The 13999-nt window shown below is 39.6% G+C and overlaps 3 protein-coding genes across 13 annotated transcripts in view; 2 read left to right on the top strand and 1 right to left on the bottom strand.

The window, feature by feature from the left end:
- PLEKHG4 (pleckstrin homology and RhoGEF domain containing G4) overlaps nucleotides 1–2815 on the top strand; it is a 40728-nt gene extending 37913 nt beyond the window's left edge. For 4 of the 6 annotated variants that reach the window (XM_053211025.1, XM_027075933.2, XM_053211026.1 and 1 more), the window contains exon 22: nucleotides 2055–2752. In XM_053211025.1, the coding sequence (XP_053067000.1) occupies nucleotides 2055–2072 (18 nt within the window). In that variant the 3' untranslated portion in view covers nucleotides 2073–2752. Of the gene's footprint in view, nucleotides 1–2054 lie in introns of all 6 variants that reach the window. The other 2 variants (XM_053211023.1, XM_053211027.1) reach the window with 2 other exon arrangements.
- KCTD19 (potassium channel tetramerization domain containing 19) overlaps nucleotides 1–8710 on the bottom strand; it is a 31581-nt gene extending 22871 nt beyond the window's left edge. For 4 of the 6 annotated variants that reach the window (XR_008293795.1, XR_008293796.1, XM_053211028.1 and 1 more), the window contains exons 1-2: nucleotides 6244–6270; nucleotides 3422–3718 (exon numbers count right to left, since the gene is read on the bottom strand). Coding sequence is in view for 3 of the 6 variants with exons in the window: in XM_053211028.1 (XP_053067003.1) it covers nucleotides 3422–3718; nucleotides 6244–6255 (309 nt within the window). In the remaining 3 variants the exon portion in view is untranslated. Of the gene's footprint in view, nucleotides 1–3421; nucleotides 3719–6243; nucleotides 6271–8578 lie in introns of those variants that run through there. The other 2 variants (XM_015068389.3, XM_027075942.2) reach the window with 2 other exon arrangements.
- Nucleotides 8670–13999, top strand: part of LRRC36 (leucine rich repeat containing 36) — a 50047-nt gene continuing 44717 nt past the window's right edge. The window contains exon 1 of the mRNA XM_015068449.3: nucleotides 8670–8809. Within this exon, the coding sequence (XP_014923935.1) occupies nucleotides 8740–8809 (70 nt within the window). The 5' untranslated portion in view covers nucleotides 8670–8739. The remainder of the gene's footprint in view (nucleotides 8810–13999) is intronic.

The raw sequence follows: 13999 nt of genomic DNA, 5'->3' as shown, positions 1-13999 counted from the left end.
CTGAGAAACCATTGCTTAACCCAAGGTCCAATAATCTTTTAAAACTTAAATTTGATCAGTTTACTTCTTTAAGTATCTCCCAAAGCTACCTATAACATTTGGAATAGATCTTATATCTTTAATGTGGCCTGTAAGACTCTGTAAGATCTGCCCCCTGGCTTCCTCTGACCTCACCATCTATCTACCTTCGATCTTCTACCTTTCATTGTACCAGCCTCTGAGATTGCCTCTTTCAAGTCACTCTAACCTCAGGGTGTTTTTATGTGCCTTTCCTTATGCCTGGAAGCTCTTAACTCAGACATCAGCATGACTCATTTCTCCTGCAGGTTTTGCTCAAATGTTGCCTTGTCATTGAGGCCCACCCTTACCACTCTTTCTAAAGGAGTAGCTTCCTTGGTCTCAGTCACTTGCTATCTCCTTTCCACATACTACACATTTGTACATTTAAAAACAAGCAGGTTAGATATAAATGTTTTATTCTTTCAACTAAGCTCCAATACTACAAGGGCAGTGACTGACAGAATAAAAACTACACGCACAAAAAGAAAATCATATAAGCACATTCTGAAACCTCAAGAAGTCCTACAATACAGAAATGCCCTCTTCCTTCACTATTACACATGAAGCACTGCTCTATTCTTCAGTATTTACCTCTACCTGACATTGTATGGCTATATGGTTCATTCCTATATCTCCAGTGCTTGGCCCTTGATTGGTGCTCAATACACAATAAATGTTACACTTGGAATCAAGCGTAGATAGATTCTGAGTGTAATAGATACTGAGTGTGTCCTTTGGAGGCCAAAGCTACAGACTGAAAGGAGGTAGAGTGGGCAGGTGAAGAAGGGTGGGAAAGAGAAAGAGTGGAAATGTGGGGGGATAAGGAGTGGTGGAGAGTATAGCAGCAGTGTGAGACAAGGTGTCTGTACTCCAGAAGCTTCCCATCTCATTCTGATGGTTTGCTCTTCTACATGGCTTTCCAAAAAAAGCCTACTGTGTAACAGAAAATTCTGAGTAAGATATGTGATCTGCTGAGTGTGTAGTAACTTTAGTTACTTTAGCCATTAGTTAGCAGGTGGCAGAGTCCCATTTTTTTTACTAGGAGTTAAATCTGAGGGATGCTACAGTGAGGAGTGCCAACACTTAAGAACAGTTTAGATATGTGCTAATATGATAGCCATTAGCCACATGTGACTACTGAGTACTTGAAATGCAATCATCTGAATCTGAGATGTATTATAAGTATAAAACACATCAGATTTTGAAGATTTAGTACAAAAAATGTAAAATATATCAGTTTTAAAATACTTATTACATGTTGAAATGATAGTATTTTTTTAATTTTTTTTTTAACATTTATTTATTTTTGAGACAGAGACAGAGCATGAACGGGGGAGGGGCAGAGAGAGAGGGAGACACAGAATCAGAAGCAGGCTCCAGGCTCTGAGCCATCAGCCCAGAGCCCGACGCGGGGCTCGAACCCACGGACCGCGAGATCGTGACCTGAGCCGAAGTCGGACGCTCAACCGACTGAGCCACCCAGGCGCCCCGAGATGATAGTATTTTAAGTATATTGAGTTAAATAAGATATATTATTAAATTTAGTGTCACTTTTTAATTTTTTACATATGGCTGCTGAAAGTTTAAAATTACTTGTGACATCTTATTTTTATTGGTTCATACCATGTTTTTCTTAAAGCCCACAGGAATAATTTCTGGTACCCAAAATGTTTTCAGTAAATACTGGCTGAATGAATTAAATTGCGCTGCCTGCGGCAAGTCTTTAGACTAATAATTGGAAAATTCCATTTTCTCCAAGCAAAGCATCTGTACATTTATGAAAGAACCTGAATATATGGGCAGGCCTTAGCAATGGGGAAAGTGATGGAAATGTGTGAGACTGTTGATTTGCTTGAGATGGCCATTGATTCTTTAGCTGTATTTATACTCTTCTTCAAAGAATAAACATCACTTCAGTTAGCCCAGCCTAAATGTTTATTTCTTTGAAAACACTATTTCCAAAACATAAGCACTTGTTTTATTATATCTTTTAGGGAGGCAGATCCACATGATTCTTCAAATACTTCTGCTCACACAACTTGGAACTTGGGAACTGGACCAGCTCATTGGCCTCTAAGTTGCTACATCCCATTCTGAAGTTGCTTCCCAGACAGATGTTGTTTCAATGGGAAGTGAGGACAGGAAAGGACTTAAAGGGCTTTATAAACTGTTTGTATAATAGGCTTGTGTTCTTTAAAATGGTTCAAAAATTGCCTTGATCTCTTTGATTTTCTGCAATGAACAAATGATTCCCTTCTTTTCCTCACAAAATGGTGCCTTGGCATAAAGTCATCAGTAATCCTGACATGTGAGGCCATTTAAGTAATTTTGAAGCCACTTGTAAGCAATTCTAGCACTCCACTCCAGGGGTAGTTGAAAAAACTTTTGTTTCAGGTGGGTAGATTTAAACAAATAAAAAGAAGGGGTGCCTGGGTGGTTCAGTCGATTAAGCATCTGATTCAGTTCAGGTCATGATCTCATGGTTTCATGGAATCGAGCCCCACATCTCCCTTGAGACTCTCCCTCTTGAGACTCTCCCTCTTTCTCTGCCCCAGCCCTGCTTGCTCTCTCTCTCTCTCTCTCTCTCTCTCTCTCAAAATAAATAAATAAACTTTAAAAAATAAAAGAAAAATAAATGAAAAGAATACTACCATCAACTTGCATTGGAGTATGTGAAGGGTTTTGATTTCCAAATACATAGGAACTTATGAAAAAAACATTAAATTACTTAGAAAGGAATATCTATAAAAACACACAGTATGAAATGTTCTTATTCCTATATGACCCAAACATGCACTGTCTATTTCAATTTTCTTCTAAGATGTGTTGGGGAGGCACAGCTGGTAGTGCCCTAAGCTGAACTGTGACTTGCTGGCTCAGTGCTTGTGGAGAGATGGAGTAAACAACACTTTGTCCAGACAGAGGAATTAATATGGAGCATGGCCAATGGTCCTTTCTAGCCATAATATTTAGCTTTTCTAGTTAAAAAAAAAAATCATTGTCCAAAAACTAAGAATAAACTACTTAAGAGAAGCCACAGAAGTGGTTTCTGTAGTTAGGAGGAAAGTTAAGATTCAAGAAGAATCTTAAAATAGGATTTTCAAAAGTCAAGGGCACCCTCTCAGCAGTTGGTTAAGTCCTATCCTGGGTCTGTGGTGGGTACTGGTATAGATAAGGCAGAGTCAGGATGAAAGCCTTTATTCAGGACATGCATTTCCAGTGTATTATTTATTACTTTAACTCACTCATCACACTTCCCCATTAACAGGGTCATCCCAGAAACCAGTATTTGAAAGGACACAACATTTAGTGCTATAAGGCCTATGTTACTGATCACTCCTGGAAGACAAGAGTATCTTACCTGCAGCAAAGGCATCAGCTGCAAACCCAGTGCTTGCTCATAGAGTAAGTTCAGTTCAGCACAACTGGAGAAGGAGAGTTTGGAGGTGTAGAGGTAATAGTGCACGTGCCTAAATGTGGAACCATCTCTGTCGATGAATAGCCTCTGGCTTTCCAAAGAAGTCAAGGCTGAAGCCTCTTTCCACAGCAAGGAGTCTGGGAACTGAGCAAGTTTACTTCTGGGAACTGAGAAATGCCAGCCCCCAACGTTGAAATGAAACAAATCCTCTGCTGATTCATGAGGCATGCCAGGCTCCTCCTAAAGGGAGAATGAAAACAGAGCTATGCAAGAAAAAGAAACAAAAAGCGTCCATACTGAAATGGAAGAAGTAAAACTATCTCTATTTGTAGATGATGTGATCTTGCATATAGAAAATCCTAAGGAATTCACTAGAAAATTATGAGAAATGAACTCAACGGGGTGAAGGGTATAGATCAATATATCATCAATTGTATTTTTATATACTAGCAATGAACAATCCAAAAATGAGATTAAGAAAACAATATATCAAAAAACCAAAATATTTAGGAATACATTTACAAAAGAAGTGTAATACTTGTACTCTGAAAAGTTCAAAACACTGTTGAAAAAAAATTTTTTTTTAATTTTTTTAATGTTTTTATTTATTTTTGAAGGAGAGAGACAGACAGAGCATGAGCAGGGGAGGAGCAGAGAGAGAGGGAGACACAGAATTCGAAGCAGGCTCCAAGCTGTCAGCACAGAGCCCGATGTGGGGCTGGAACACACAAACTGTGAGATCATGACCTGAGCCAAAGCCAGACGCTCAACCAACTGAGCCACCCAGGCGCCCCTGTTGAAAAAAAAAATTTAAAGACCTAAGTAAATGGAAAAACATCTCATATTTATGAATCAGAAGACTTAATACTGCTAAGACTGCAATACCCTCCAAATTGATCTATAGATTGAACACAATCCCTATAAAAATTCCAGCTGCCTTTTTTCTGCAAAAATTGACAAGCTGATGTTAAAATCCATATGGAAATACAAAGGACGCAGAATAGTAAAAAAAAAAAAAAAAAAAAAAAAATCTTGAAAAAGGAGAATGAAATTTGATGATTCATACTTCCCACTTTCAAAACTAACTAAAAAGGTATAGTAATCAAGATAGTGTGCTATTAGTGTAAGGAAACATATGGTTATGAATTTGATAAGGGAGTCAAGCAATTCAATGGGTAAAGAATACCTTTTCAAAAAATGATGCTAGGACAATTGGACATCCACATGCAAAAAGAAAACCAACTAAACTAAAAACCCTACCTCACACCATACACAAAAATTAATACTAAGTGGACCAAACCTAAAAAATAAGAGCTAAAAATATAAAACCTTTAGAAGGAAACACAAAATCTTTATAATCTTGGATTAGGCAATGCTTTCTTAGATAAGATACAAAATGACAAGTGAAATAAATAAAAGTCCATCAAAATTAAAAATGTTTGCGCTTCAAAGGACACCATCAAGAAAGTAAAAAGACAACCCATATGATAGATCAAAATATTCACAAATCACATATCTAATAAAGAACTTGTATTTAGACTACATAAAAAACTCTTACAACTCGAGTGCCTGGGTGGCTCAGTCAGTTAAGCAGTTAAGCATTCCACCTTTGGCTCAGGTCATATCTTGTGGTTTGTGAGTTCAAGGCCCATGTTGGCCTCTGTGCTGACAGTTCAGAACCTGGAGCCTACTTCAGATCCTCTGTCTCCCTACTCTTGCTCCCCCCTCCACACTATTCCCCCTCCCCCACCGCTCTTGCTCTTTATCCCTCTCTCAAAAATAAACATTTTTTTTTTAAAAAGAACTCTTACAATTCAATAATAGAAATAAGATGAACAAGCAAATTTAAAGGGAGGCGGGTAAAAACTCTAAAAAGACATTTCTCCAAAGTAGATACACAAATGTCAATAGCACATGAAATGATACTTAACATCCGTAGGTATCAGGGATATACAAATCAAAACTTGCAGTGAGATACCACTTCACCACCCAGTAGGAGGACCTGAATCAAAGTGATAGGTAACAACAAGTGTTGACAAGGACTGGAGAAATCGGAACTCCTTTACACTGCTGGTGGGAGTGTAAAATGGTGCAGCTGCTCTGGAAAACAGTTCAGTGGTTCCTCAAAATGTTAAATACGTAGTTACTATATGGCCCAGCAATTCCACTTCTAGGTATAAACTCAAGAAAAATGAAAACCTAGGTCTACACAAAAACTTACAGACAAATGTTCATAGAAGCATTATTCATAACAAACAGTAGAAACAACCCAATGTCAATCAACTGATGAATGAATAAACAAAATGTAGTGTATCCATACAATGGAATATTATTTGTCAATAAAAAGGAAGTACCGATATGTGCTACAACTCAGATGAAACCTTGAAATGTTATGCTAAGTAAAAGAAGGCCAGCAACAAAAGACCACATATTATGTGATTCCATCTATGTGTAATGTGCAGAATAGGCAAATTTGTAGAGAGTAGATTAGTGGTGGCTCAGGGTTGGAGAGGTTGTGGGGGAAATGGGCAGTGACTAGTAACAGGTATGGAATTTCCTTCTCAGATAATGAAACTGTTGTAAAATTGATTGTGGTACTACTTGCACAACTCTGTAAATATACTAAAACCCACTGGATTGTAAACTTTAAAATGGCAAATTGTAGTATGGGAATTATATGTTAATAAAGCCATTTAAAAAAGAGAATTATGAGGAAGGCACTCCCCACCCCACTGAGCGTATGCAGAGCTCTCTTGGGGTCATACCTGCAGAGACATCACATTATTGAGGCCATAACAGGATAGCTGAATGCTGTGGTTTCCTTTTAATATATACAAAGACAGCAAAGATCATTAACCTTCCTCAGCTCATTGTTAAAAGTTCAAGGTTATCTATTCGTAAGTGAATTGTCTATTTTGCCTTAAGATGGCCTAGCTTATCAACACTATAGAAAAGTAGAACATATAAACATACAAATCATCAAACATACACATCATCTGTTTCAGATTTTAAAATAAACACTCAAGGAGCACTACTCTTGTAAACAAAATTTAAAAGGTGGCAAATAGTACATAAAATAATACCTAAAAAAGAACCATAAAACAATTTTGAATTCTAGGTAAAAATTATGCATGCTGAAGCAACTGGGGTGCAATGTATTGATACTTACAACATTTTGAAATGCATCAAAAAGCAATGTGGATTGATAAAGGGATAAATACATGGACATGTGATAAAACATATACAGCAAAATGTTATAGAATCTAGGTGGTGACTATATAGTTCTTTCAACCTATCTAAATGTTTCAAAATTTGCATTAAAATGGTGGGGGGGAAAAAGTGTTAAAGAGGTGGTTGTTTAAGAAAGGAAAAGCCCACTTCAACAAAACCTGCATCTCCTATTTTAATAGTTGAGGAAGGCAAATAAATGCATGCAACAAAGAAGGGGGTGGAGTTCTTTTATAATAAGCCTTGTCTAAATATTCATATATAAAGAAGAACAATTATATATGCCATATTTGAGGCTAGAAGAGTTAAAGGGGCCATGAGAAAGATTACAAATTTTTAAATGGTGCCATGATTCACAGAACCAGAGGAAGAAAAGCCCATCTAATGAGCTAATCTAGGCTTTTGAGCCCTGGCTTTCTTAAACATGGCTAAGGCTGAACATGACAAACTGATGGTAACTTAGATCCCCACCTAGACCAGAAAGCATAAACATGCAAGGACTCTTGATTTTACTTTCTGTTGTCCTTAAAGGTGACTAGCTGGTTGAGAGCTCAGTGTAAGTGCTCCTAGTGTATGGATTTGGGCTGCCAGAGAAAACCCACTAGCTCCTTGAAGCTGAGTCACAGTTCTGTTCTCCTCTTTTGTTATTAAGGATAGGGTTTGACAGGGGCGCCTGGGTGGCTCTGTCGGTTAAGCGTCCGACTTTGGGTCAGGTCTTGATCTCCTGGTTTGTGGGTTTGAGCTCCGTGTCAGGCTTTGTGCTGACAGCTCGGAGCCTGGAGCCTGCTTTGGAATCTGTGTCTCCCTCTCTCTCTGCCCCCAACCCACTCGCATTCTGTCTCTGTCTCTCAAAAATAAATAAATATTTTTAAAAATTAAAAAAAAAAAAAAAGGATAGGCTTAGGGGTTGTGGAAGGGGGGATGGGCTAATTGGGTAAGGGGCATTAAGGAATCTACTCGTGAAATCACTGTTGCACTATATGCTAATTTGGATGTAGATTAAATAAAATAAAATAAAATTTAAAAAAGGCTTTGACAAGAGTGTATTGGCTCAAGAGCTTGCCTCCTTCTTACACATATATGTCCTATCCACAGGTGAGCTCTCAAGAGGTGCCCGCTGAAGTGAAGGTAGGAGTTAAGGGTATGGCTGTTCTTTCTAGAGTTTTCTTCCCAAAGACTGCACAGGAGTTTGTTAGAACTATCCCAGTCTGGGAAGAGCCCTCGGTCATAGGCAAGCTTGAGGATCTGTAGTACTTGAAGGGCAAAAGGCTTCTTGTCAGACTGACTACAGGAAATGGGGTAGCCCTAGCATAATCATCTCTAGCCCATTCCAAAGAGTATCTCTCTTTTCCACACTGATCCCTATTTCCCAAAGAAGCGCCTTCCAAATCAATTTCTAGAGCTAGAACTAGCCCATGATCTAAAGACAGGACTTCAACTCCCCACAGCCAAATTCCCCAACGGTTCAGATCTGGGGCTTTCTCCCTATCATGCCTCAGAGAGCTGCCTCCCACCCCCTACCCCAATCCTTCAGATCTGGACACCAGTTCATTCACACGGCCGTCACTGCCTGGCCTCAGTGTCAACAGCTCCAAGCACTGAGATATGAAGACCTTCACCTCTCCAAGAGGCACACCACCAACCCCTCAGACCTGAAGTTCCCCAAATCCTCAGAGCAGAACACTTAATCCCTCAAAACAGGAGCATTCTTCCAATTCCTCAGAGCCAGCCCCCACATCCTACAAAGCTGGGGCCATAACCTACCCCACATCCCAGAGCTACGTCCCTAACCCCAAAGCTCTAATCCTCGACCGCAACGCCACCCTATCTGCTTTATTGTTTTTGGCGCCCCCGCCAGGGATGGCTCCATACCATAGTCGGGACTCCTGAGGCTGGCGGGCAGGCGCGTGACCTAGGCAATAACTGCCCGGAGGAGATCGGCCGTTCGCGCGGGGGGCGGGGCCTGGTAGGGGGCGGAGCCTGGCGCGCGCCAGCCTGTCTCGCGGGCGGAGACAGGTGAGAGGCGGACAGGGATGGCGGAGCAGTGGGATCTGGACGAGGAAGGCGTCCGCCGCCTGGGGGCGCTGACCCTGGAGCAGCCCGGTAGGGCCAGGCTGGGAGGGCTTGTGCCGGGAGTTTGGGGTCTGAGGCTGAGGGGAGAAAACTGAGGTGGAAGCTGGGAAACCTGAAGTGGACGCGGGGGAAGGGTGGCGAAGGAACGGTCCCTGAGGCGGAGGAGAGGTTACTGAGGCAAAAGAGTTACACTAAGGTAGAGGTGAAGGAAGTAAATAACCTGAGTCTGGGGAGGAGGGCGAGAAATTGAAGGAGAGGAATGGAGTCTGAAGTGGAGAAGGAGAAACTAGATTAACGGGACACTGAGGCCAGGAACACAAAAACTGGACAGAGTCTGAACTAGCGGAAGAAAACGGAGCCCCAAGAGGGGCATTGATGGGAAAAGGGACGCGCTGAGAAGCGACTTTGAGGTCGTGGTGCTCCTGAGGAGGCACGAAGGGAGTCCATTTTGGCATTTTCTGAAATTTCAGACCCAGGAGGGCTTTTCCTGTTTGGGGCAAAATGGAAAAGGGTGTTTCCTTCATCAACCCTTCTCTTCGTCCAGTCTCAGCCTCAAGAGCTTGGCCATTTCTTTAGTCCACCAGGATGCGTGGCACTCAGAAAGGGGCCTGTTGTGAAAGCAATGGCAAGCCGCTCATCTTTCAGGGCGCTTATGGCAGTGCCCCAGCCTTGACTTCGTCCTGGAGGTGCAACTGGCTGAGTGACTGCAGACCCCACCTTTGACCTGGGGTCTAACTCACACAGATTGTTTTCTGAGTTTCTAGGAATAGAAATGTTGGGAAAGTTATCAGCATTCCTACTTCAACTTTTATTCTTACTAAATTTACTGTATCATTAACGCCAGGTCCTGAGTTAAACGCTTCCCCTCCCACCTCCTGCAATATTTAATCCCCATAACAAACCTATAAAGCAGATGCTGTTATTGTGCCTGTTTTACAGGTGGTTTAAAATTTAGGTTTAGACTTCTGCCCAAAGTTTCCCAGCCCAAAGTGACACAGCTGGGGTTTATTAACCCAGGACCCTTGAGTCCAGAGCCTGTGCTTTAACCATAACAAAAAGTTGCCCTTCTTGCTTCCTCTAGTACTTTTTATTTGTGGGGTATGACATAATTTGGTTTTATTTTATTTAAAACATATTAATTAGAGGCACCTGGGTGGCTCAGTGGGTTAAGCATGTGACTCTTGATTTCCTCCCAGGTCATGATCTCACCCTCATGAGATCAGCCCTCGCAGAGCACCACCTCCCCCCACCAACGCCAGGGGTGGAAGCTGCTTAAGATTTTCTCCCTCTCCCTCTCCCTCTGCCCCTTCTCTGCTTGTGCTGTCTCTCTTTCAAAAAAATTTTTTATTATTTAAAATTTATAAAAATTAGGGCATGCTAGTAACAAACATTACATGAGTGAACAAAGAGGGTATTAATCTTTCCTTCCTCTGGAAATCCCTCCACCCCAGCCAAAGGTAACTGGTGTGTGTATAAATAGACTCATGCAGATATTTCAGGTTTGGCTTTTCTTTTCCAAACTACTTTGAACTCCCCTATTTTACAAGTTAGGTAAGAAAAGCTTTATTGGTTTGATATGCTTCTGTATTTTTCTTGCCTTTAAAAAAAAAATATATTGATTCGGTTTTATTTGGTGGAGGGGCATGTACTTACATTCTCTAGCTAGAACAATATATGGCAGATTTTTTGTTATTTTGTTTTTGTTTGTTTCCTAGTTTTATTACAATCATTTGAATAACAAAATTGTGCTCATTCTGATAATTCAAACAATGCAAAAGTATCTAAAGTGAAAGAATATTATTCCCTCTCCCTCTTTCCATACCTCTTCCAATATTTATAGAAACGTATACATATAGGCATCTTTTTTTTTTTTTAAGGAATAAGAGCATCTATATTCTTTGGAAATTTGCTTTTTAAAAAACCTATCAACAAAACAGACATTTTTCAATTAAATTAATGTGTTGGTATATACATTATAAAATTATGTGAGAAATCACAGTGGTCATCTTTGGAGAGAAAGGCTTTTACTTTTATTCTGTACTTTTCTGTACTGTTGGAATTTTCTGGCTACTCTTTCTTTTTAATGTCCAAAGGGATAATCTTGTGGTGCAGTTACAGATTGTGTTGTATGTTTGTTTTTTGGTATATTTCTCTGTCCTAAAAAAATTCCCATAAATGTTTAAGTTATCCTTTGTCATGCAGAAAGTTTCCATCTTAAGGTAATCAAGTTTATTTTTCCTTATGATTTGTGATTTTTGTGTCTTATTTATGAAGTTTTTCCCTACACTGATGAATAATTTTTTTTCTAAAAATTCTGCAGCTTTGCTCTTCACATTAAGTCTAATCTACCTAGAATTTATTTTTATATATGAGGTGTGACTTGGTATAATTGTATTTTTTTTAATACTGATAGCCAGTTTCTCTGGAACCTATTTATAGTATCTCTGCTGTATTCCAAGTTGCTTTGTAAACATCAGTCTATTTCTAGGCTCTCTGTTCTGTTCCACTGTTCTGTTTGTCTATTTCTACACCAATATCACCCTTTTGTAACTATCATGGCTTAGCAGTAGGTTTTGATTACACTTTACTTTCCTCTTCTCTCCTTCAAAGTCATGTAGGTTATTCTTGGTCCTTTATTCTCATTTAGAATTTTAGAATCAGCTTGTCAGTTTTCATGAAAACATTTTAAGCAGGGGTGTGTCCTGATCTAATACTTATTTTTAAAATATGACTCTCACCCATTAGAAGCCTGTTACAGTCGTCCAGATAAGAGATAATGAATAGCTTGGACTGGGAGGATGACAGTGGAGATAAAAAGAAATGGACAGAGTCAAGGTGTATTTTGTGGGTAGACCGGACAGGATTTACAAAAAAAATTGAATATGGAACACAAGGAAAGGGAAGATTCAAAAGTAACACTTAGCCTTGGCTTAAGTTATTGCTACATGGATGATGGTGCTATTTAGAGAGATCTCTCTAGAGAGCAAAGACTATGGGAAAGATTGGTTTGGGGAAGGGGAATTAAGAGTGCTGTTTTAAACATGTTAAGCTTAAAATACCAACTAGACATTCAAATGTGAGAATTTTAGTAGGCAATTGGATATACAAGTCTGGATCTCAGAGGAGAGAAGTCGGGGTTAGAGATGTAAATTTGGGGAGACATTAGCAAATAAATAAGTGGTATTTAAAGCAATGGGACTGGATGAACTCACCTAACTAGAGAATATGGATGGAGAACAGAAGAAGGTTTAAGACTCATTTTGGGGCATTTCAGTGTTTAGAGGTTGAATAGAGAGGGAAGAACATGGTGTCTTGGAATTTAAGAAATGATAGTACACCAAGGAAGTAATAGCTGTGCCAAATGCTATTGACAAGCTAAGAAAGCAGAGAAGTATCTGTTAGATTTGGCAACATGGAATTCATTGGTCACTTTAAGGGGGTTTCTGGAGAATGGGGAGGAAGGCCAGCCTGGGTTGGTATGAACAAGGAATGATAGGGGTGCCTAAGTGGCTCAGTCAGTTGAGCGTCCAACTCTTGATTTAGGTTCAGGTTATGATCTGATCGAGCCCTGAGTTCATGGGATCGAGCCCTGAGTAGGGCTCTTCGCTACTTGGGATTCTTTCTCTCCCTCTCTCTCTCTCTGCCCCTCCCCTTTTGTTCTCTTTGTCTCTCTCAAAATAAATAAGCTTTAAAAAAAAAAAGGGAATGATATGTGAGGGAGAAGAGAGAGTGAAGGTAAGAACCTTTCCTGAGAAATTTGGTTATAAAAGAGGACACAAAAGTAGAATATTAGTTGAGGGATATGATATGGGATCAAGAACAAGTTTTTTAAAGGCACAATATACTAGAACATATTTGTATGCTGCTAATAATTATTTCATAAAGAGAGAAAATATATAATTATATACTTTTTTGGCTTTAAAAATAATTCCATTAATTTATTATATAGGTAATATATTGTTTTAAGTTTATTCATTTTTGAGAGAGAGAGAGAGAGAGAGAGGGAGAAAGAATCCCAAGAGAAAGAATCTGACGGTGCAGAGCCTGACTAGGGTTGTGATCCCACAAACCATGAGATCATGACCTGAGCCAAAATCAAGAGTTGGACGCTTAACTGACTGAGCCACACAGGCACCCCACCTCACTCCTATTTCTGCCCACCCCTAAGTCTGTCTTCTACGTGGATGATGAACAGACTGAACTTCTAAGACATAGACATGATTAAGAGCTCCTTTCTTTCTTTTTACTATTATCTTTTTCAGAATGTCCTGTAGTTGTAGTCATTTATATGTAATTTCTGACAACCAGTAATCTTTTAAAAAATTTTTTTGAAAAATTTTATTTATTTTTTTAAGCTTATTTATTATTTGAGAAACAGATCATGTGTGTTAGTGGGGGAGGGGCAGAGAGAGAGAGAGACAGAGACAGACAGAATTCCACTACCAATGTGGAGCCCAACGTGGGGCTCAAACCCACAAACCATGGGACCATAACCTGAGCCATAATCAAAAGTCGGACACTCAACCAACTGATTAAAAGTCTTTTAATTGAGATAATTGACATATACCATTATAAACTAGTCACCTTTTTCAGAATGTTATATAGTTGGAATCATACAAGTAACCTTTTCAGACTGGCTTCTTTCACTTAGCAATATGTATTTAAGTACTTTCATGTATTTACATGGCTCAATGGATAGCTCATTTCTTTTTATGGCTGAATAATATTCCACTGTGTGGAGGTACCATAGTTTGTTTATCCATTTACTTAATGAAGGACTTCTTGGTCACTTCTAAGTTTGGGCAGTTATAAATAAAGCTACTATAAACATTCAGGTTTATGGATTTAAGCCTCTATGTATAGGTGCTATAAACATAGAGGGGTCTGTGTGGACATAAACTTTCAAGTCACTTGAGCAAGTATCAAGGCACATGATTGCTAGATCATTGGGTAAGCTGTGTTTTGCTTTATCAGACACTGCCAAGCTGTCTTCCAAAGTGGCTACACCTTTGCATTCCACCGGCAATGAATGAGAGTTCCTGTTAACGCATACTATGGTCTGAATATTTGTGTGCCCCCTCTCCATTTGTATGTGGAAATCCTAATGCCTAATGTGATGATATTAAGAGGTGGGGCCTTTCAGAGGTAATTGGGCCATGAGGGCACAGCCTTTATAAAAGAAATTAATGACCTTATAAAAGAGGCCAGAGAGAAAGCTCC

This window comes from Acinonyx jubatus, chromosome E2 (assembly GCF_027475565.1).
Source record: "Acinonyx jubatus isolate Ajub_Pintada_27869175 chromosome E2, VMU_Ajub_asm_v1.0, whole genome shotgun sequence".
NCBI lineage: Eukaryota > Metazoa > Chordata > Mammalia > Carnivora > Felidae > Acinonyx > Acinonyx jubatus.
This window is presented reverse-complemented; position numbering and strand designations above follow the sequence as displayed.